The sequence below is a fragment of the Saccopteryx bilineata genome, chromosome 4 (genome assembly GCF_036850765.1).
Source record: "Saccopteryx bilineata isolate mSacBil1 chromosome 4, mSacBil1_pri_phased_curated, whole genome shotgun sequence".
NCBI lineage: Eukaryota > Metazoa > Chordata > Mammalia > Chiroptera > Emballonuridae > Saccopteryx > Saccopteryx bilineata.
This window is the reverse complement of record NC_089493.1, coordinates 54,327,821-54,349,848: the sequence shown is the minus strand read 5'-3', so window position 1 is coordinate 54,349,848 and position 22,028 is coordinate 54,327,821. Positions and strand designations below refer to the sequence as shown.

General features: G+C 45.4%; 1 protein-coding gene and 1 non-coding gene across 4 annotated transcripts in view; one reads left to right on the top strand and one right to left on the bottom strand.

Moving 5' to 3' along the window:
* PARP16 (poly(ADP-ribose) polymerase family member 16) overlaps nucleotides 1-8,380 on the bottom strand; it is a 38,625-nt gene extending 30,245 nt beyond the window's left edge. For 2 of the 3 annotated variants that reach the window (XM_066273564.1, XM_066273565.1), the window contains exon 1: nucleotides 7,874-8,380. In XM_066273564.1, coding sequence (XP_066129661.1) covers nucleotides 7,874-8,047 — 174 coding nt within the window. In that variant the 5' untranslated portion in view covers nucleotides 8,048-8,380. The remainder of the gene's footprint in view (nucleotides 1-7,873) is intronic. The other variant, XM_066273566.1, reaches the window with a different exon arrangement.
* A 7,815-nt stretch (nucleotides 8,381-16,195) lies between these two features.
* LOC136336884 (U5 spliceosomal RNA) lies at nucleotides 16,196-16,312 on the top strand. The gene has a single exon (XR_010731624.1). It is a non-coding gene; the product is annotated as a U5 spliceosomal RNA (small nuclear RNA).
* Nucleotides 16,313-22,028: the final 5,716 nt, after the last annotated feature.

Here is a 22,028-nt window from a genome sequence, read left to right as displayed (position 1 = left end):
CCAGGGGCCGCTCTGCGAACACCCAGATCATACTCTCCTGGGGAGTAGGCCCAGGAGTCTGTTTATAGAAGTTGCCACGGGTGCTTCTTATCAGGTATAGATGTTAAGCAATGTCCTGGAAGGGCTGGCAGCAGGAAAGAAAGAACATCTTTAAAAAGTCCTCGTCTAGGAAGGTGCCAGAGGTCATAATTATCAGATGTGGGCGGAGGCACTGGGAGGACATGAACCACAGGTGCAGCCAAGATCATTAGCCTCAGGACCGCAGTGACACCTGCAAGAGTCGGGTGGGAGGGATGGGTGGAGCTGATAGGCTGCCAAGATGAGGCTGGCCTGACCAGGCGGTGACACAGTGGATAGAGCGTCAGACTGGGACACGGAAGACCCAGGTTCAAGACCCCAAGGTCGCCAGCTTGAGCGCAGGCTCATCTGGTTTGAGCAAGGCTCACCAGCTTGAGCCCAAGGTCACTGGCTCGAGCAAGGGGTCACTCAGTCTGCTATAGCCCCTTGGTCAAGGCACATATGAGAAATCAATCAATGAACAACTAAGGTGCCGCAACGAAGAATTGATGCTTCGCATCTCTCTCCCTTCCTGTCTGTCCCTATCTGTCCCTCTGTCTGAAAAAAAAAAAAGATGAGGCTGGAATGTAGACACTGAGTTACATACAGGAGATGTTGCTCTGCACAAACCTAAGGTACGAAATCTACAGTCACTAAATCAGACTGGCAGTGAAGTCTACTCTACAGGAGAACTCTTCATAGAAGGAAACATCATGGGGACCCTTTAAATGAGTGGTTCTTCACCCTGATTACATGCCAGCAACACCTGGGAGCTGGACGCTTATCTGCCACCAGTACATATACTAGTTAGCTGATGGTGACAGGGATATTAATAGAACCTACATCACTGAGTTTTTAGGAGGCTTGAGTTCCATGTAAAAATAGCTCAGAACAGTGCCCAGCAAGTAGTAGCAGCTTTAGGACTGTATAAGCGGCTATTAGGTAATATACTGTTATTATTACTCAGGTGTTGTATTCTATCACTCACCAATCTGCTGAGAAAAGGCCTGCATTTCAGGGATGGCTGGGAAGGGAGGGAGGAGGGGTTTCTACTGGGAAGATGGATCCCACCCCTGGATCCTCCACATCATCATCCCATAGGCTAAAGCATCCTTCTAGCCACACACGCACCACTACTCACATCACATCCTATCTATGTCTGTACTCATATCTTTCAATATTGGTATACCCCCTACCCTTCACATACCATCTCTGAGAACAGGGAAATAAAAAGGTAATCTGAGAGACCGAGAATTTTAACTTGAGATATCAAGTATGTACCTACATGGACACTTATTGACTGGACTGAATCTAATTGTTATCATTTCCTCAATACCAGCAGGTGGGTGCTCATGAAAATGATCAATTCATTAATAGAAAAAAATTTAAACTACATATTTTCTGCAAATAAACAAACAAAAATATCCCAATGCCCAGGCTCCACCTCAGACCAATTAAATCAGAATCTCTAGGGTGGGGCCCAGACAGCAGTATTTTTTAAAGCTTTCCAGGTGATCCCAATGTGAACCAAGGCTGACAGCCTTGTAAAGAATGATCTTCTAGCCTGACATGTGGTGGTGCCGTGGATAAAGCATCAACCTGGAATGCTGAGGTCACAGGTTTGAAATCTCTGGCTTGCCTGGTCAAGGCACATATGGGCGTTGATGCTTCCTGCTCCTCCCCCCTTCTCTCACTCTGTCGCCTCCCCCTCTTGCCCTCCTCTCTAAAATGAATAAAAATAAAATTAGAATCTTAAAAGAAAAAAAATGATCTACCGTAGTAAATGTCAATATTCAATTTCCAAGCTGGAAATAAGCATCAAACGCCTTCTTTAGAAAGTTCTGTTAGCCTTTGAGCCAGCAATTTCACCTTTTTGAATTTATCTCAAGAAAATATATACCGTATTTCCCCATGTGTAAGATGCACTCTTTCTCGAAAAATTTGAGGTCTAAAAACTGGGTGCATCTTATACAGTGGTTGTAGTTTTTTTACTTGCATTTCCTGCTTTTCCGCATGGAAGAATTGTATGAATCTTATGATGAATAAAACTTGCGTTCAATAACTTTATGTAATACTTTTTTTTTTCAAATTTCAGGCCCCAAAATTAAGATGCATCTTATACATGGGAGCATCTTATACATGGGAAATACAATAGTTAGAGCTATTAACAATGATTGATGTAAAGAGATGTTTATCGTAGTATGATTTATGAGAGCAAATGTATACTATGGTGAAGGAACCAGAGGAAGGACTCCAATCGGCTGGGATGAAGGCACAGAGTAAGATGAGGTTCCAACTGTGTCTTAAAGAGTGAGGGGGAGTGTGCCTGGACCACGTGGGGGGTGGCATGGGGAGGGCAGGCCTGTCCTGGGGTAGGACACAGAGGAGCTTACTCAGGTTTTTAACCCAGACAACCCAGCAGTCAGCTTATCTAGAGAGTGCGGGCCAGAGAGCAGAGCCAGGAGAGCTAACTAGAGCAGCTCAGCCCTCTGCCCCCATCCCCAAAGAGTAGCTAGGTCTAGGGCAGGCTAGATGCAATGCTTCTCAGACTTGAGAAAAATGCAGATCCTGACTGGGTGGGTCTAGGGAAGGGGGGACCTGACATTCTACATTTCTAAGAAGCTCCCAGGTGATGCTACTGCTACTGGTCCTCGACCCCACTTTGAGCAGCAAGGGCCTGGGATGAATACAAAGGGACCGTCCCCCCCACACCTCCCACTCCCAGAAAGGGTCTGTAGGCTAATGGAGAATCAGAGCATGGGGTTTCCTAGGGAAACAAAACAAAACCTTAAGTTTGAGGGCCAATGGTCAGAGCTGAAGAAATCCGAAGAATGCTACAGATTCTCTGACCTAATAAGGGCTTAGCCAATCCTTGTTCCAAGGAACACGATCAGAAATCCTCAGCCTGGGTAAGTGCACATACCGAATTTTGATTCCTCAGCACCTCCCAGGTCAGATGCTGGGAATACAAAGACCTCCCAGTGTAAAACAGAAGTGCAGCATACAACTATCCACGAACAAGACACTTGAGAAATGATTTGGGACTTTGGGAAGTGTGAGAGAATAGGACCAGAGCTGCGCTTAAAGCCAAGAGTTTGATTTAGCAGGGAACATTCTCAGGAAAGCAATAATCAAAAAAGTAATTCAACCCAGAGCTCGAATTTTTGGAAATGGCAACATATATGTTGTAAGGTATGTAATGACACGTTGTAGTATGGAGAAAACTAATTTAGAATGCTTGAAAATGATCAACTGTTTCACATCGCTTCAGGTGCTTTTAGCTAAACAAATGAAAATAAGTCTTTTGAACAGCCCATACCTTCCTTCTCCAGGTAACCACAAAAATGATACAGAAGGATACATCCAGACCTCCTTCCCTTTTCTTTCACAGTTAACCACTGAATCAGATACAGGTCCAGATGCCAAATTCTCCACATTTTTTCCTGTAACTCACAAACAAAACCTGAAGTGTATTTATCTAAGAACATCTGCATGCTCCCAGAGGTCATACCAGGTCCTGCCTGGTGAGTAGCCTTCTTCTGGGCCACTGTTCATTAAAGCCATACCTACAGATAGCCAAGAAACTGTATGGTCTGGACTAGTTTCCCCAATAATGGTTCCCAGTAAGGAATATGGCAACAGAACAGCTCAGAATCTGTGTTTCTCCAGGGGCCCTTGAAAGAAAGGATGAGCTATAGAACCAGCACAATGAGCCTCACCAGAGGGACTGTCCCTCTAGAGCAGTGGTAGTCAACCTGGTCCCTACCGCCCACTAGTGGGCGTTCCAGCTTTCATGGTGGGCGGTAGCGGAGCAATCAAAGTATAAATAAAAAGATAGATTTAACTATAGTAGTAAGTTGTTTTATAAAGATTTATTCTGCCGGCCCTGGCCGGTTGGCTTAGCGGTAGAGCGTCAGCGTGGCGTGTGGGGGACCCGGGTTGATTCTCGGCCAGGGCACATAGGAGAAGCGCCCATTTGCTTCTCCACCCCCCCCTCCTTCCTCTCTGTCTCTCTCTTCCCCTCCCGCAGCCAAGGCTCCATTGGAGCAAAGATGGCCTGGGCGCTGGGGATGGCTCCTTGGCCTCTGCCCCAGGCGCTAGAGTGGCTCTGGTTGTGGCAGAGCGACGCCCCGGAGGGGCAGAGCATCGCCCCCTGGTGGGCAGAGCGGCGCCCCTGGTGGGTGTGCTGGGTGGATCCCAGTAGGGCACATGCGGGAGTCTGTCTGACTGTCTCTCCCCGTTTCCAGCTTCAGAAAAATACAAAATAAATAAATAAATAAATAAAGTTAAAAAAAAAAAAGATTTATTCTGCCAAACTTAGCGAAAATCCAACATAAAGTACTTGGTAAGTAATTATTATTATATGCTTTAACTTACTGTAACTCTGCTTTATAAATTTTATAAAGTAAAGTTACTTCCCTACTTTATAAATCACCATTACTGTGGAACCGGTGGGCGGTTAGAAAATTTTACTACTAACAGAGATACCAAAGTGGGCAGTAGGTATAAAAAGGTTGACTACCCCAGCTCCAGAGGATGTGGCTGTTTGGGGCGACCTGATGCTCTCCTAAGGAATCAGAGGTCTGGGAGGAAGAGTGTGCCCCAAACTGCAAGCACTGGTACCCATAGGGAGAGATGTGGGATAGTGTGAGCTCTATAAAGGGCACTTTGAATTTTTTTTTTAACTTTTTACTTAATTTTTGTTTAAAGATTTTATTTATTGATTTTAGAGAGGAGAGAGAGAAAGGCGTTGGGGGAGGAGCAGGAAGCATCAATTCATAGTTGCTTCTCATATGTGCCTTGACCAGGTAAAAGCCTGGGATTTTGACCCAGTGACCTTAGCGTTCCAGGTCGATGCTTTTTCCACTGCACCAACACAGGTCAGACTCTTTGAATTTCTTTATAACAAGAATATATTCAAACATCCCTTGCATAATTAAAAATAATTTTTTAGGCCCTGGCAGGTTGGTTCAGTGGATAGAGTGCTGGCCCAGCGTGTGGAAGTCCTGGGTTTGATCTTTGATCAGGGCACACATGAGAAGCAACTATCTGCTTCTCTTCCCCTCCCTCTCCCCCTTCTCTCTCTCTTCCCCTCTCACAACCAGTGGCTCAACTGCTTTGAGAGTCGGCCCATGGTGCTGAGGATGGCTCGGCTGATTCAAACATCAGCCCCAGATGGGGGTTGCCAGGTGGATCCCAGTTGGTGCATGCGGGAGTCTGTCTCTCTATCTCCTCTCCTCTCACTTAAAATAATAACAATAATAATAATTTTTTTATTTCATTTTTATTAGAGAAATACAGAGGAGAGAGAGGAAAGAGATAGAGAGAACAGGGGGAGGAGCAGGAAGCATCAACTCTCATATGTGCCTTGACCAGGCAAGCCCAGGGTTTCAAACCAGCGACTTCAGCATGCTAGGTCGATGCTTTATCCACTACGCAACCACAGGTCAGGCAATAATTTTTTAAAAAGCATAAACAGTCCAGTCTGGATAGCTCAGCTGGTTAGAGCGCTGTCCCAAAGCATAGAGGTTGCTGGTTGGATCCCTGATCAGGGCACATACAGAAACAGATTGATGTTTCTCTCTCTCTCTCTCTTTCCCCCTTCCTCCCTCTCTAGAGTTAATTATTATTATTATTATTATTTAATTTTATTCATTTTTTTAGAGAGGAGAGAGAAGGGAGAGAGACAGATAGGAGAGAGCGACAGAGAGAGAAGGTGGGAAGGAGCTGGAAGCATCAACTCCCATATGTGCCTTGACCAGGCAAGCCCAGGGTTTTGAACCGGCAACCTCAGCATTTCCAGGTCGACGCTTTATCCACTGCGCCACCACAGGTCAGGCTTTTTTTTTTTTTTTTTAAGAATAAACAAGACCTGGCCGGATAGCTTGGTTGGAGTGTTGTCCCAATGCACAGAGGCTGCCGGTTTGATACTTGGTCAGGACACATATAGAAACAGATTAATGTTTCTGTCTCTCCTCTCCTTTCCTCTCTCTCTAAAATCAATAAATTTTTTTTAAAAATGTCTTTTTAAAGCATAAACAAATCAAAATAAAAGTTTCTTTTGCATTTATCCCATATTCATCAAACAAACCTGATTATATTTGCCAATAAGCCCTTCCAGCAGGAAGAGAAGGCACTGAGTATTCTAGTATACTTGGATATTTCTTGGTAAAAATTAATGAAGTGCATTGTGGGATACCGTCTCTGGTGAACATGGTCCCTCTGACCTCAATCTCTCCTCCTGAACAAATCCCTCTCTCACCCTCCTACCACATGGGTCTTTCAGTAATGTATCCCAGATCTTACCAATGCTCCCCCCACCAAGGATAAAATCTACACATCCAGGCCCTGTACACTCTGGTTGGCCTCCTTCTTTCCTGCTCCCCACAACAACCACACTAAAATACAGACAGACTTGTTCTTCTCAGTGAGCTCCTGGCTTTCTGCCCATCCTGCCATTCCTCCTAGAATAGCAATCTTAACCTCCCCTCTGCTCCTCAAAATCCTCCATGTCCCTATGGACTCAGCATGGCATCAGCCACTGCCCCTGGCTAGTGTTTCTTGACCCCAGTTCAGTGCCAAGGGTTGTGGTCCCTGTTCTGGACTTCTTCATCATATATAGGATACCTCATTTTATTGCACTTCACAGACATTGTTGGGGGGGTTTTGTTTGTGTATTATTATTAAATGAGAGGCAGGAAGGCAGAGAGACAGACTCCCGCATGTCCCCCCAACCAGAATCCACCCGGTGAGCCCACTAGGGGGCGATGCTCTGCCCATCTGGGGCCTTGCTCGCAACACATGCCATTTTAGTGCCTGAGGTGAGGCCACAGTGCTATCCTCAGTGCTTAGAGCCAACTTGCTCCAATGAGCCATGGCTGTGGGAGAAGAAAGGAGAGAGAGGGAGAAGGGGAGAGAAGGAGGGAGAGGGGGAGAGAGAAAGAGAAAGGTGGAGAAGCAGACGGTTGTCTTCTCCTGTGTGCCCTGACAGGGAATCCAAACCGGGAATCCAACTGGGGACTTCTATAAGCAGGGCCAACGTTCTAGGAGCTGAGCCAACTGAGCCAACCTAGCCAACCGGCTAAGGCCCAAACATTGTTTTTTTACAAATTGAAGACAAGACACAAGGAAACCAGGTAGGCCTGAAGTTTCTTTGAGTGAATTACTAATTCAATTATCTTTCATGATTACAGACTATTTCAATTTTCTATTTCTTATAGAATCAATTTTGGAAAATTATATTTTTCTAGGTAATTCCAAACATTTGGATTACAAAGATAACTGATATCTGGAACGCTGAGCCTAAAGTGAACTCTGCGGGAAATTAAGTGCCTTGTGAATCATCAGAGAAATAACAGCTCACATGTATGCTGTATGTTAAAATTTATAAGAGCACTACCCATATATTACCTCTTACGAAGATCAAGGTATGGCTGGCTTTGGTTACTTTTATTGTCTAAGTATTTGCAAAGGGATGGATAACATCCTATTTGTCAGAGTCAGCTGACTCAGATCAACACCCTATTGCTGGCCACAGTAGGAAATCTTGTGGAGGCCAATGTAACTATTCAATTCCTCACTTCAATCCGGAAAGTCACTTGTCATTAACAAGAGGAAGCAGCCACAAAGCGTCTTGGGAGTATCTATGTAGAGCGTGGGGAATGTTCTTAGCTCGTGGAAAGAAACCTTCCCCAGCGCCTGGCAGAAAATGAAAAGTCTGGAGACTGGCATGTTTACTAACATGGGTTCTACAGGACACGTGGCCTGGGAAACAGTGGACAGAGCCGGGGCGGGGGTGGGGGAGATACACACTCACCAGGGCCTCAAAGTCCTTGCAGTCGTGGCGGGCATAGGAGGCAGGAAAGGGCCGCAGCGCGGAGTCCCTCTTGTAGCTCTGCAGGGCCGAGGTGAACAGACTGCACCGCAGATCCGCGGCCAGCACGTCGCGGGCCGCCGCCTCCCTGACGGCCGCCCTGCCTGCAGGCTGCATCCTGAGTAGCCGAGTGTTGCCGCGGGGGGGAGGGGGGAGATGCGGCGGTTCAGGAGCGAGGGCTGGGCCTGCGGTCAGCGCGGGGCTAGGCCCGGGACAAAGGGCCAGCAGGGACCGGGGTTACAAAGCCTGGAGTGGAGCTAAGCAGAGGGATTAAATGACAGGGGTGAGAACATGCTGACGAGTGTCTTCCACGGTGGTCTAGGCAGAAGCGCTCGCTGCCCGGGGAAAAGGACCGATGAAGGAGAAAGACAGGGCAGGGGCCGCAGATCAGCGAGGCCGGGGAGAGGTGGCCTGCAGATAATGGGGGGAGTCCCCACGCCTGGGGGAGGGGCTATGACATGAGATGAGACCACAACGACGACGGGCACTTGCTGACACGTGTCCTCTTGCAGTGGCCTGGGGCTGGGGGCACACCCGGGGAGGGGGGGACCACAGGCAGAGATCCCTCTCCGCGCGACGCGAAGCTGCGGCGCGGCCCGCGCCTTCCTGTCCCGCCTCCGGCTGGGCGCCGCCGAAGCCCCGGCGCTCGCCCGGCTGCCCTCGGCGCCGCCTGCGTTCCGCCAGCAGTCTCAGGGCCCCTCGTGGAGACCTGCCCGCCGAAGGGGACTCCTGCGCCCGGCGCGCGCGCTTGGCCTACCTCCCCTCCTGGCGCCGCGCTCCCCAAGCTGCTCCGCGCTCCTCCCAGCGCTGCCAAGGGCCCGCCCCCTACCAGATGCAGGGTTTGCCTGCCCAGCGCGACCCAAATGAGCCCTAGCAGCTAGATGTGTGGTCGCGGCTGAGTCGCCTCCGCCGCTACGTGCCATTCCCATAGAAGTCCTGAGTAGAAATGGACCCAGCGCCCTTTTGACCTGCCGTTGGATTTGCCTTTGTCCCGGCGGGTTACTACCTACTGCCTCCTTCTTGAATCATTTCCCCAAAAAACTGGCTCCTGGGGAGCCACTTATGATCCAGGGAAACTGAGTCTCAGAGTGCTGCAGTATTTGCCCAAGGTTCCACAGCCAGACAAGGTAAAGCTGGGATTCATACTCAGAACTGAAAACCAAAAGACCTTTCCTCTGCTTTTAAACCTCCCGAATTCTCTGCATTAAGATTCTGGCCTCTCAGACAGGTGTACCAAGATCCCCCTTGGGGTCCTCTCTGGAGGAGAGCTTCGGGAGATTGACCTAACTGCAGGAGGGAAGGGACTAAACTCCCATCCTCTCTTCTGACTTACAACCCCATTAGAGAGAAAATCCCAAAGTTTGGCCCCATGGTCACATACAGATCTAACACAGGCCGTTGCTAATTCCTAGACCAAGAAGCTCTCAATACCCTGCCCATATCCCACACCCCAGCATCTTCTGAGGGAGGAACTTCCCCTCCCTATGCATCCAGGCTGCCCTGGGCCTTGGGTTCAGAGGAAAGGTGATCTATGCTATGGGTTTGTATGACTTTGGGAGGAAGAGCAAGATTGGACCCCCAGACACTACAGGCTTCCCAGGCCAGGCAGTGAGTGCTGGCTGCTCCCAGAAATGCTAGTCAGACCCATGGTTGCTCTGAGGCCTGGACTGGTCCAGACGCACTAAAAAATATCCTAGTGTACCCAAAGTCCTGGGACCTCATGAGACGTAGGAACTCTAATATGGCTGCTGAAGATCAAGCCTGGAAGACAGAGTCTACAGTAGTGGTGCAGGAAGCCTGGGAACCATCCGTCATTCCACCTCTTCTTCTGTGGCCCTTAGACAAAGCCTCATTCTTGGCCTTAAGGATTGTTTGTTGGATGAATGCATGCAAGTTGCTTTGCTGAAGCATGGTAATAATATGTTAACCCTGGCCCTGTAGGTCAGTTGGTTAGTGTTCTCCGGAGATGCCCAGGTTGCAGCTTTAATCCCTGGTCAGGGCACATACAAGAATCAACTAATTAATGCATAAATAAGTGGAACAACAAATTGATGTTCTCTCTCTCTCTCTCTCTCCCCTTCTTTCTCTAAAATCATTTTTTTAAAATATGGTAATTAAAGATAAAACTTTTTAAAAAATGTTAATGATGGGGCAACTGGGTATGTGGGATATACAGGAATTTTGCACTAGCTTCACCATTTTTCTGTAAATTTAAAACTTCTTATTTATTTACTTATTTTGAGTGAGAGGAGGGGAGATAGAGGGACAGACTCCCACATGTGCCGAAACCAGAATCCACCCAACAACCCCCCTGTCTGGGGCTGATGCTTGAATCACCTGAGCTATCCTCAGCACCTGATGCCGATACTCAGACTGACCAACTGAGCTATTCTCAGCGCCTAGGGCCTATGTTCCAACTAGTCAAGCCACTGGCTGCAAAAGGGGAAGAGAAAGAGAAGCAAGAGGGGGAGGGGAAGAGAAGCATAGGGTCACTTCTCCTGTGTGCCCTGACCGTAGATTGAACCCAGGACATCCGCACGCCGGATGCTCTTTCCACTGAGCCAGCCAACCAGGGCTATAATTTCTTTAAAAAATAAAATTTATTTTCAATACATTATTGCCACCTGACCTGTGGTGGCGCAGTGGATAAAGCATCGACCTGGAACGCTGAGGTTGCCGGTTCAAAACCCTAGGCTTGCCTGGTCAAGGTACATATGGGAGTTGATGCTTCCTGCTCCTCCCCCATTTCTCTCTTTCTCTTCTCTCTAAAATAGATAAATAAAACCTTTAAAACATTTTAACAAAATAAAAATCAATAAATAAAATCTTTTAAATTCATTATTGCCAAATTGAGGTTAGGCTATAAATAAATGCAGGGATGATTTACAACAGAAAATCTATTAATGTAATTTTCTGCATTGTTAAAGAGAAACCACAGGCCCAGTATGGCATCACTTGTGCTAGAAACCTATAATACCAAAACTAGATTTAACATCTAACCTAATTGCAGTTTCAGTCTTTCACAAAAATAGACTTCTATTTTGTTCATTTTTTTCTTTTTGTAAATTTTTATTTATTGATTTTAGAGAGAGGAAAAGAGAGAAACATACTTATATCAGCACCTTAGCTCCTGGTCAAGCCCTATGAGGTGTGGCTATTACCATAGGACAGGAACTTTTCTTCTCCATGGGTCTCTAACTTTCCATTACATTGTAAAATGTAGCAAGAGTGAAATGCAAAAAGGATCAAAACAAATGTTTGCATGGAATTCAGTGGTCCGCAAACTTATTAGTCAACAGAGCCAAATATCAACAGTACAACGATTGAAATTTCTTTTGAGAGCCAAATTTTTTAAACTCAAACTATATACAGTGTGTCCGTGAAGTCATGGTACACTTTTGACCGGTCACAGGAAAGCAACAAAAGACGATAGAAATGTGAAATCTGCACCAAATAAAAGGAAAACTCTCCCAGTTTCATACCCATTCAGTGCAGTTCGATGTGGGCTCACACACAGATTTTTTAGGGCTCCTTAGGTAGCTATCCCATATAGCCTCTACAGACCCGTCACTGACTGATGGCCTACCAGAACGGGGTTTCTCCACCAAACTGCTGGTTTCCTTCAACTGCTTATCCCACCGAGTAATGTTATTCCTATGTGGTGGCACTTCGTTATAAACGCGCCGATATTCACATTGCACTTTGGTCACAGATTCGAATTTAGAGAGCCACAGAACACACTGAACTTTCCTCTGTACCGTCCACATCTCGACTGGCACGGCTGTGGGCTGCTCCGCTGTATACACTGTTACGTCACCATCTGCGCATGTGCACATGCTGCCACATCATCCTACAGAAACTGGGAGAGTTTTTCTTTTTTCTTTTTTTTTTTTTTTCATTTTTCTGAAGCTGGAAACAGGGAGAGACAGTCAGACAGACTCCCGCATGCGCCCGACCGGGATCCACCCGGCTCTGCCCACCAGGGGGCAATGCTCTGCCCATCCTGGGCGTCGCCATGTTGCGACCAGAGCCACTCTAGCGCCTGGGGCAGAGGCCACAGAGCCATCCCCAGCGCCCGGGCCATCTTTTGCTCCAATGGAGCCTTGGCTGCGGGAGGGGAAGAGAGAGACAGAGAGGAAGGCGCTGCGGAGGGGTGGAGAAGCAAATGGGCGCTTCTCCTATGTGCCCTGGCCGGGAATCGAACCTGGGTCCTCCGCACGCTAGGCTGACGCTCTACCGCTGGGCCGAGTTTTTCTTTTATTTATTTATTTATTTATTTATTTATTTTACAGAGACAGAGAGTGAGTCAGAGAGAGGGATAGACAGGGACAGACAGACAGGAACGGAGAGAGATGAGAAGCATCAATCATCAGTTTCTCGTTGCGCGTTGCGACTTCTTAGTTGTTCATTGATTGCTCTCTCACATGTGCCTTGACCATGGGCCTTCAGCAGACCGAGTAACCCCCTGCTGGAGCCAGCGACCTTGGGTCCAAGCCGGTGAGCTCTTTGCTCAAGCCAGATGAGCCTGCGCTCAAGCCGGCGACCCCGGGGTCTCGAACCTGGGTCCTTCTGCATCCCAGTCCGACGCTCTATCCACTGCGCCACCACCTGGTCAGGCTCTTTTATTTGGTGCAGATTTCACATTTCTATCGTCTTTTGTTGCTTTCCTGTGACTGGTCAAAAGTGCACCATGAGGCCTGACCTGTGGTGGCGCAGTGGATAAAGTGTCGACCTGGAAATGCTGAGGTCGCCGGTTTGAAACCCTGGGCTTGCCTGGTCAAGGCACATATGGGAGTTGATGCTTCCAGCTCCTCCCCCCCTTCTCTCTCTCCGTCTCCCCCCCCCCCTCTGTCTCTCCCTCTCCAATCTAAAAAAAAAAATGGATAAAAAAAAAAAAAGTGCACCATGACTTTACGGACACACTGTAGGTAAGTACATTCCTTATCGAGGTAGCACCCGCACGTGGTATTTTGTGGAAGAGCCGCATGTGGCTTGCGAACCGCAGTTTGCCGACCAGGGGGCATGGATGAACCTCACAAACATTATGCTAAGTAAAAGAGGCAATCACAAAAGGTCCACTTCCATTTATGTTGGCCAAAAAGCCACTGATGGAAAGTATTTGGAAAACATGTTACATTTGTTGCTGATGTGTACAATCTAGTTAGGCATACAGTGGTTGCATCTATATTGAACATGTACTATACAGACTTTTTTCCTTGTCATTATTCCCTAAACAATCAGAAAAACAATTATTTACATAGTATTTACATTGTATTAGGTATTATAAGTAATCTGGATATGATTTAAGGTACATAGGAAAATGGTCATAGGTTATATACAAAAACTACGTTATTGCCTGACCAGGTGGTGGCACAGTGGATAGAGCGTCGGACTGGGATGCAGAAGGACCCAGGTTCGAGACCCCGAGGTCGCCAGCTTGAGCGCGGGCTCATCTGGTTTGAGCAAAGCTCACCAGCTTGGACCCAAGGTCGCTGGCTCCAGCAGGGGGTTACTCGGTCTGCTGAAGGCCCGCGGTCAAGGCACATGTGAGAAAGCAATCAATGAACAACTAAGATGCAACGCGCAACGAGAAACTGATAATTGATGCTTCTCATCTCTCTCCGTTCCTGTCTGTCTGTCCCTGTCTATCTCTGCCTCTGTAAAAAACAAACAAACAAAAAAAAAACTACGTTATTCCATATAAGGAATTGAGCATCCATGGGGGACCTGGAACCAATCTTCTGCAGATACTAAGAAATGACTATATATGAAATGTCCAGAATAGACACTTTATTTTTTTTAATTTGTTTATTGATTTGAAAGAGAGAGAGAGAGAGCGGAAGGGAGAGACAGACAGACTGAAACATTGATCTGTTCATGTATGTACCCTGACAGGGGATCAAACCGGCAACCTTTGCATTTATTTATTTATTTATTTATTTATTCATTTTAGAAAGGAAAGAGAGAGGGGGAGAGAGAGGAGCAGGAAGCATCAACTTCCATATGTGCCTTGACCAGGCAAGCCCAGGGTTTCAAACTGGCGACCTCAGCATTTCTAGGTCGACGCTTTATCCACTGCGCCACCACAGGTCAGGCCAACCTTTGCATTTGAGGAGGATGCTTTAACCCAGGGGTCGGGAATCTATGGCTAGCGAGCCAGATGTGGCTCTTTTGATGACTGCATCTGGTTTGCAGACAAATCTTTAATAAAGAATAATAATGTTAAAAATATAAAACATTCTCATGTATTACAATCCATTCATTTCCTACTGCTCATGTTCATGGTTGCAGGTGGCTGGAGCCATTCACAGCTGTCCTCTAGGACAACACCAAATTTTTATTGGATAATGCGTAATGTACACGAGTCGTTGTATGGCTCTCACAGAATTACATTTTAAAATATGTGGTGTTCATGGCTCTCTCAGCCAAAAAGGTTCCTGACCTCTGCTTTAACCAATTGAGCTATCAGGCCAGGGCCAGAACAAGCACTTGAAAGACAAAAAGTAGATAAGCTGTCGCCAGAATCTGGGGGGTGGCATTGAGGGTAGTAACTGCTAATGAGTTCATGGTTTCTCTTTGAGGTGATAAAAATATTCTAAAATTAGATTGTGGTAATGATTGCACAACTATGAATGTACAGAAAAACAGTAAATTATACACTTTAAATGGGAGAATTGTATGGAAAGTGAATCACATCCAATAAGGATGTTTTCTAAATGTACCATATAATAAAAATTTAAATCAAATATATGTCAAATATGTTTGACTCATTAGCACAAGAACCAGTTCAAACAAACATGCCAGTTTAGAGAAGGTGTCAAAGTTGGGAAGCGGAATGTTTGCACAAGCAACTCAACAACAAAAAAAGAGCTGCAGTTTTTTTCCCCCAAGGTTGTTCTGTTACCATGATGATGGATTGTTAGGGAAGAGTCCGGCTAGGCTGATTGGACCTGGCAGCTGAGCGCCACAGAAGAGAGAACAGCATATTTTATTTACTTTTTTTTAAAGAATTTATTCAATTTCAGAGAGGAGAGAGAGAAAGAAACAGAAGGAGAGAGAGGAGCAAGAAGCATCAACTCCCACATGAGCCTTGACCAGGCAAGCCCAGGGCTTCAAACCTGAGACCTCAGTGTTCCAGGTCAACACTTCATCCCACTGCACCACCACAGGTCAGGCAAGAGAACAACACATTTTAAAAGCACAGGATAGGACGATGGGAGGTCTGAAACTCCAATACTGTACAAGATTTCATCTGGAACAGTATTGTCAGGTGGGGCAGAAAACCTGAAACCGAAAATGCAAGTTCCTATTTTAAACAAGACATCAACTGCCAAGGTAGAGGGTATCCAGGAGTGTATACCCTGGAGGTGCACGGTTAAAAAACAACAAACCAACTCCCGTGCGCTCACCATGCAGCTTTAGAAAAAGAAAATAGTCAAATTTTAAAACCTGTGTTGCCCTTTCCCAGTTACACCCCTAACTGTCCACCAAAGGGAAGGAACCACTGTCCTGAATCAAATTCAAATGTATAAATACACAAAACATATCAAACCCAAGTCTGATCAAGATCGCGTTAAGATCCTCGTCAGGCCCTGGCCGGTTGGCTCAGCGGTAGAGCGTCGGCCTGGTGTGCAGAAGTCCCGGGTTCGATTCCCGGCCAGGGCACCCCTCCCCCTCTCCTTCCTCTCTGTCTCTCTCTTCCCCTCCCGCAGCCAAGGCTCCATTGGAGCAAAGATGGCCCGGGCGCTAGAGTGGCTCTGGTCGCAACAGACGACGCCCCGGAGGGGCAGATCATCGCCCCCTGGTGGGCAGAGCGTCGCCCCCTGGTGGGTAGAGCGTCGCTCCCTGGTGGGCGTGCCGGGTGGATCCCGGTCGGGCGCATGCGGGAGTCTGTCTGACTGTCTCTCCCTGTTTCCAGCTTCAGGAAAAGAAAAAAAAAAAAAAAAAAAAAAAAAGATCCTCGTCAGCCAAATCTCCGCTTCGCCCCCTAATGGTGACACAAGGCATCGTGTGAATACCAAGATATTTCCCGAATCGAAAGGTGACTCGCCTTATTTACATACCCACAGTGCACTGCACCAAGTACAAGTTTAAAACGGCAAAATTAAAAAAAAATCCTTTACTTACATTTTTTGAATATTAGACTATTATATACAAAGATACCTGGAAATTTTTACTGATGCAATGAGTCTTGGCGTTAACTAGCTACCATCAGTGAAAAAGATGTTTATTTTACTTGAGGTGTGTATTAACAAATTATGGGGTATGCTCTGGTTTCTCTTCAGATCGTATAAATCTTTCGCCTTTTACTAAAGATTTCCGTGGAGAGGAACAACTCTTGAGTTTTAACTCAATTTTTTGAGGCCTTGTCTTGGCAGGGCTAATAATACTGTTTAAAAATAGATTTTAATTTTGAACTGCTTTTGAGAACTTGTGCTTAAAATATTGGACTTAAGCAATTAGTACTGTTGAGTACTAAAAGCTTCTGTGCTTGGAAACTTGTTAAATCAACGTGGTCTTAGAGTATGCAGCAGATGCTCCAGTGGGTTTTGCTTTTTTTACTCAAAAAACTGTTTTACAAGGATTCACATGTTATATACCTGTTTTGCTACATATGCTTGTTGGTTGTTCCTCTTTCATTTCAGAAAGCCAATTAAATAAATAAGTGAAACAAAATAAAAAGCAAGGTAAATTGATTTTAGTATATTTTAATTTAATAGAGCCAAAGCATCATTTCAATATGTTGATCAATATAGGTTATGAGTGTTTTATATTATTTTTTTGTTGTTGTTCTAAATCTTCCAAATCCAGTGTATATTTTATACTTAGCATGTTTCAAGTGCTCAACAGGCCCTTGTGACAGTATTGGACAGCACAACTCTGTAGTATTACAATGTATGAACAGACTACAGTTTATAGATCCATTCTATTTTCACAGAGGATTCACCCCACACCCACCTCCAGATTATGGTTTTTAGACTGATGTTACTCATAGTGAGCAAGTGCAAGACATTCTCTTTCTTTTTTTTTTTTCTTCATTTTTCTGAAGGTGGAAACAGGGAGAGACAGTCAGACTCTCGCATGCGCCCAACCGGGATCCACCCGGCACGCCCACCAGGGGCGACGCTCTGCCCACCAGAGGGCGATGCTCTGCCCATCCTGGGCGTCGCCATGTTGCGACCAGAGCCACTCCAGCGCCTGAGGCAGAGGCCACAGAGCCATCCCCAGCGCCCGGGCCATCCTTGCTCCAATGGAGCCTTGGCTGCGGGAGGGGAAGAGAGAGACAGAGAGGAAAGCGCGGCGGAGGGGTGGAGAAGCAAATGGGCGCTTCTCCTGTGTGCCCTGGCCGGGAATCGAACCCGGGTCCTCCGCACGCTAGGCCGACCGGCCAGGGCCATTCTCTTTCTAAAGCGTGGAATTGAATCACTGCATCTAGGTCACGTAGGTATAATAATTTTTCCCAAAAGTGAATGTACCCATTTACACTTCCACCAAAGGCCTCTGTTTTTCCTTGCGTCTCATCCTTATTGGCCCTTGGTACACTGGCTTTAATTTTTGTCCATCTGGTAGGCATGAAATATCTTACAGTGATTTTAATATACATTTTTCTAATTACTAATGAGGTTCATCTTTTCAACGTTTTTTTGGCCATTCCTGGTCTCCTGTACACGTAGATGTCTTTTGCCTATTATTTCTTAGATTACAAATCTTTTTCTTAGTGATTTTAAGAGTTTTGGGCTTTTTTTTTACATAGTCTCTAGACTCCAGATTTTAAAGATTTTTTAAAAATTATTTTTATTTTACTTTATTTTTTTACAGAGACAGAGAGAGAGTCAGAGAGAGGGACAGACAGGGACAGACAGACAGGAATGGAGAGATGAGAAGCATCAATCATTAGTTTTTCGTTGTGCATTGCGACACCTTAGTTGTTCATTGATTGCTTTCTCATATGTGCCTTGACCATAGGCCTTCAGCAGATCGAGTAACCCCTTGCTTGAGCCAGCGACCTTTGGTCCAAGCTGGTGAATTTTTGCTCAAACCAGATGAGCCCATGCTCAAGCTGGCGACCTCGGGGTCTCGAACCTGGGTCTTCCGCATCCCAGTCTGACACTCTATCCACTGCACCACCGCCTGGTCAGGCCAGATTTTAAAGATTTTTTAAAAAGATTTTATTTATTGATTTTTAGAGAGAGGAGTGAAGAAAGGCGGTTGGGGTGGGGAGAGTGAGAAGCATCAACTCATAGTTGCTTCTTATTATGTGCCTTGACTGAGCAAGCCTGGATCTCAAACTGGTGACCTCAGCATTCCAGGTTGAAGCTTCATCCACTGAACCACCACAGGTCATGCAAAACTCCAGATTTTAAAAACTGTAGTAATTGTTTATTGGTTATATGTCCCTTCTCCCAGTTTGGTGGGATACAAACATTCAGTCCACTGCAAAACCCAATGTGATCATGTTATATTTTTAAACAATGATGGATTTAGTTTACTAATATTGTGATTAAACTTTTATATTTAAATTCTCTAGTGAGATTTGCCTGTAAAAATATTACTTTAGCCTGACCAGGCGGTGGCACAGTGGATAGAGCATCGGACTGGGATGCAGAGGACCAGGTTCAAGACCCCGAGATCGCCAGCTTGAGCACAGGCTCATCTGGTTTGAGCAAGGCTCACCAGCTTGAGCCCAAGGTCGCTGGCTCCAGCAAGGGGTCACTCAGTCTGCTGTAGCCCCCAGTCAAGGCACATATATGAGAGCAATCAATGAACAACTAAGGTGCCGCAACAAACAATTGATGCTTCTCATCTCTCTCCCTTCCTGTCTGCCTGTCCTATCTGTACCTCTCCCTGACTATCTGTCTCTGTCACACACACACACACACACACAATATATATATATATATATATATATATATATATATATATATATATATATATATATTACTTTACTGTACTGTCCTTGTCTTGTTTTATTATCAAAGGTGTGAAACTTATAAAATAAATTAGAAAGTATTTCCTCTTCTTTTTAAACATATATATATTTGTATACATTTTTCTGCAGTTTTGCATTTTATTGGCATATTGGCACACAGTTGTTCTTTTTATTTATTTATTATTTACTTAATTTATTGATTGATTTTATAGAGAGGGTAAGGGGGAGAGAGAGAGAGAGGAACATCCATCTGTTCCTTTATCTGCCCTCACCAGGAATAGAACCAGCAACCTGTGCTTTGGGAGGATATGGTAACCAACTGGGCTATCCATCCAGGATTTATTTATTTATTTTATTTTTAAAAATTTTCCACTGATTTGACAGAGAGGGAGAGGAAGAGTGGGAAGGGAGAGAAAAAGAAGAAGAAGAAGGAGGAGGAGGAGAAGGAGAAGGGGAAGAGGAGGAGAAGGGGAGGAGGAGGAGGAGGAAGAGGAAGAGGAAGAGGAAGAAGAAGAAGAAGAAGAAGAAGAAGAAGAAGAAGAAGAAAAGAAGAAGAAGAAGAAGAAGAAGAAGAAGAAGAAGAAACTCATTGTCTCACTTTGTTGTTCCATTTAGTAATTGTGGACTCATTGATTGCTTCTCTTATGCATCCCAAGCTGATTGAATCAATGACCTTGGTGCACCAGGATGACACTCTATCCACTGAGTAGAGAGAAACATCAGTTTGTTGTTCCACTTATTTATGCGTTTGCTGGTAGATTAATTTTTCTTTTTATTGATTGATTGATTGATTGATTGATTAGAGAGAGAGAAAAAGATTGGGGATGGAACCAGCAACCAACTGACCAGAGCGCTCTTTCTTTTTTTTCTTTTCTTTTCTTTCTTTCTTTTTCTTTCTTTCTTTCTTTCTTTCTTTCTTTCTTTCTTTCTTTCTTTCTTTCTTTTTATTGACTGATTTTAGAGAAAGGGTAAAGAGTGAAAGTGAGAAACATCAACCTGCTGTTTCACTTATCCATGGATTCATTAGTTGATTCCCGTATGTACCCTGACGGGCGGGGGGATCAAACCCGCCACCTTGGTGTATTGGGAGGACGCTCTACCCAACTGAGCTGTCCCATCAGGACCTTGGCACACAGTTGTTCTTAATATTCCCTATCTTTTAGGTCTCTGCTCTATCTGTGATTATGTCCCCCCCCCCCCGTTTTTTTTCATTCCCAATATTATTTATTTATTCTCTTTTTTTTTTTTTACCTTATAAGCCACTTCAGAAGTTGTCGATTTTATTAGTTTTCTTTTTTAAGGAACCAAATTTGTGATTTTATAATCCTCTCTAGCATATCTTCTTTCCATCACTTAGGTGTTATATCTTCAATATACTGTTTACTTCCTTTGTTGTTTCCTATTGTTTCAAAAGGAATTTCTGTGCCACTCAACCAGCTGATTTTTAAATTCATTTGGAAAGGGGAATGATCTAGACTATCCCTTTCTAAGTACTCATCACAGTGATATTTTAAGTCACCACTCGCAGCTTCTCACCTTCTGCTGGATGTTACCCTTACTCCTGTGCTGGGGCTTTCCTGCCAGTCTAGAAGCTCCTCCCACAGCCTCAGTCTTGTCTTTCCTGTCAGCCCTGGCCAGGGCCATGGAAACAGTAGGAGTAGGTCCCAGGAAAGGTGAAAGGGAGCAGCAGGAGGAAGATAGCCTTCTCATTAAGTGTTTTCAAGAGGAGCCAATCCTGTATCACAGGGTATAGTGACAAGAAGATTAGAGGATGGATACAAAAGGGAAATGTTTAAAAGTGATATGCAAGATGAAACTGTTCTAATCTTCCAAAACTAGACAGTAACACAGAGGCTTCCTGCGAAGTCCTTTCTTATGTCTTCAATTACAGCTGTGACCTGTTCCAGAAAGGCAGAGGCAAATAAGACAAGAACCCAGCTCAGACACACACACACACACACACACACACACACACACACCCGCATTTGTTCCAAACTCTGGAAACTTGAGATAACTTGTGCCTTCCACACCGAAGCCCAACTGTCTAGCCAGTTCCTGCAGCCAGAACTGTGGGCACTGCTCTGGCCACACTATGCTACCTGCAAACACCACTCAAGGATGCTACTAAGGATGGGGACCTGCACTCAGGGATGGTAGTCCGGTTTGGGTGCCGTCAAGGAGTGAAACCTGCTGTAGAGCCTGGAAGGCAGCCCCTTGCTGTCTCACTATTTCCTCGGGACCCAAATCAGCATTGTTGGGGGATGGAAGGGTCGCTTCACTCCCGGACCCACCGCCCTCAGCCTCCCCTGGGGCCCCACACCAGCAAGTGCAGCTACCTCTCCTGTTAGAGCTACCTTGCAAAAGATCCTTCCCAACCGACCCCAGGATGGTCTCCAGCACACACAGGAATTCTAATTATACCCCCTTTCCAGTGCAAACGGTTGTTATCAAAGGCAGCCCCTTTCCTGTCATAGAAAAGCTTCTTCACTTCCTCAAAGGTAATTTACCTCCTGAGGTGATGCAGAGGACTCTATGACCCTTTTTGGTTTTTTTTTTCCTTTAAACATTTTTATTTTTTTTAATTTATTTATTAAATTTAATGCAGTGACATTGATAAATCAGGGTACATATGTTGAGAGAAAACATCTCTAGATTATTTTGACATTTGATTGTGCTGTATACCCCTCCCTCAAAGTTAAATTGTCTTCTGTCACCTTCTATCTGGTTTTCTTTATGCCCCTCCCCTCCCCCAACCCCTCTCTCCTTCTTCGCCCCATCCTCCCTCCCCCCAACCCCCACCCCTGTTGCCATCACATTCTTGTTCATCTCTGAGTCTCATTTTTCTGTCCCTTCTATGTATGGTTTCATATAGTTCTTAGTTTTTTTCTGATTTACTTCTCCGTATAATGTTATCAAGTTCCATTCATGTTATTGTAAATGATCCGATGTCATCATTTCTTATGGCTGAGTAGTATTCCATAGTGACCCTTTTTGTTTTGATGAAGAGACCCAAAGCCACTCAAGTCCAGTCTCTCCCAGGCCCCTGTTATACTGTTAGGTAAATGTTCCAAAGACATTTCCAAGACTTTCATCAAAGATATCATTTTATTACTTTTTCTCATGAACCCCCACCTATTGAAAGAGTTTTGCCCACTGCATTTATCAAGT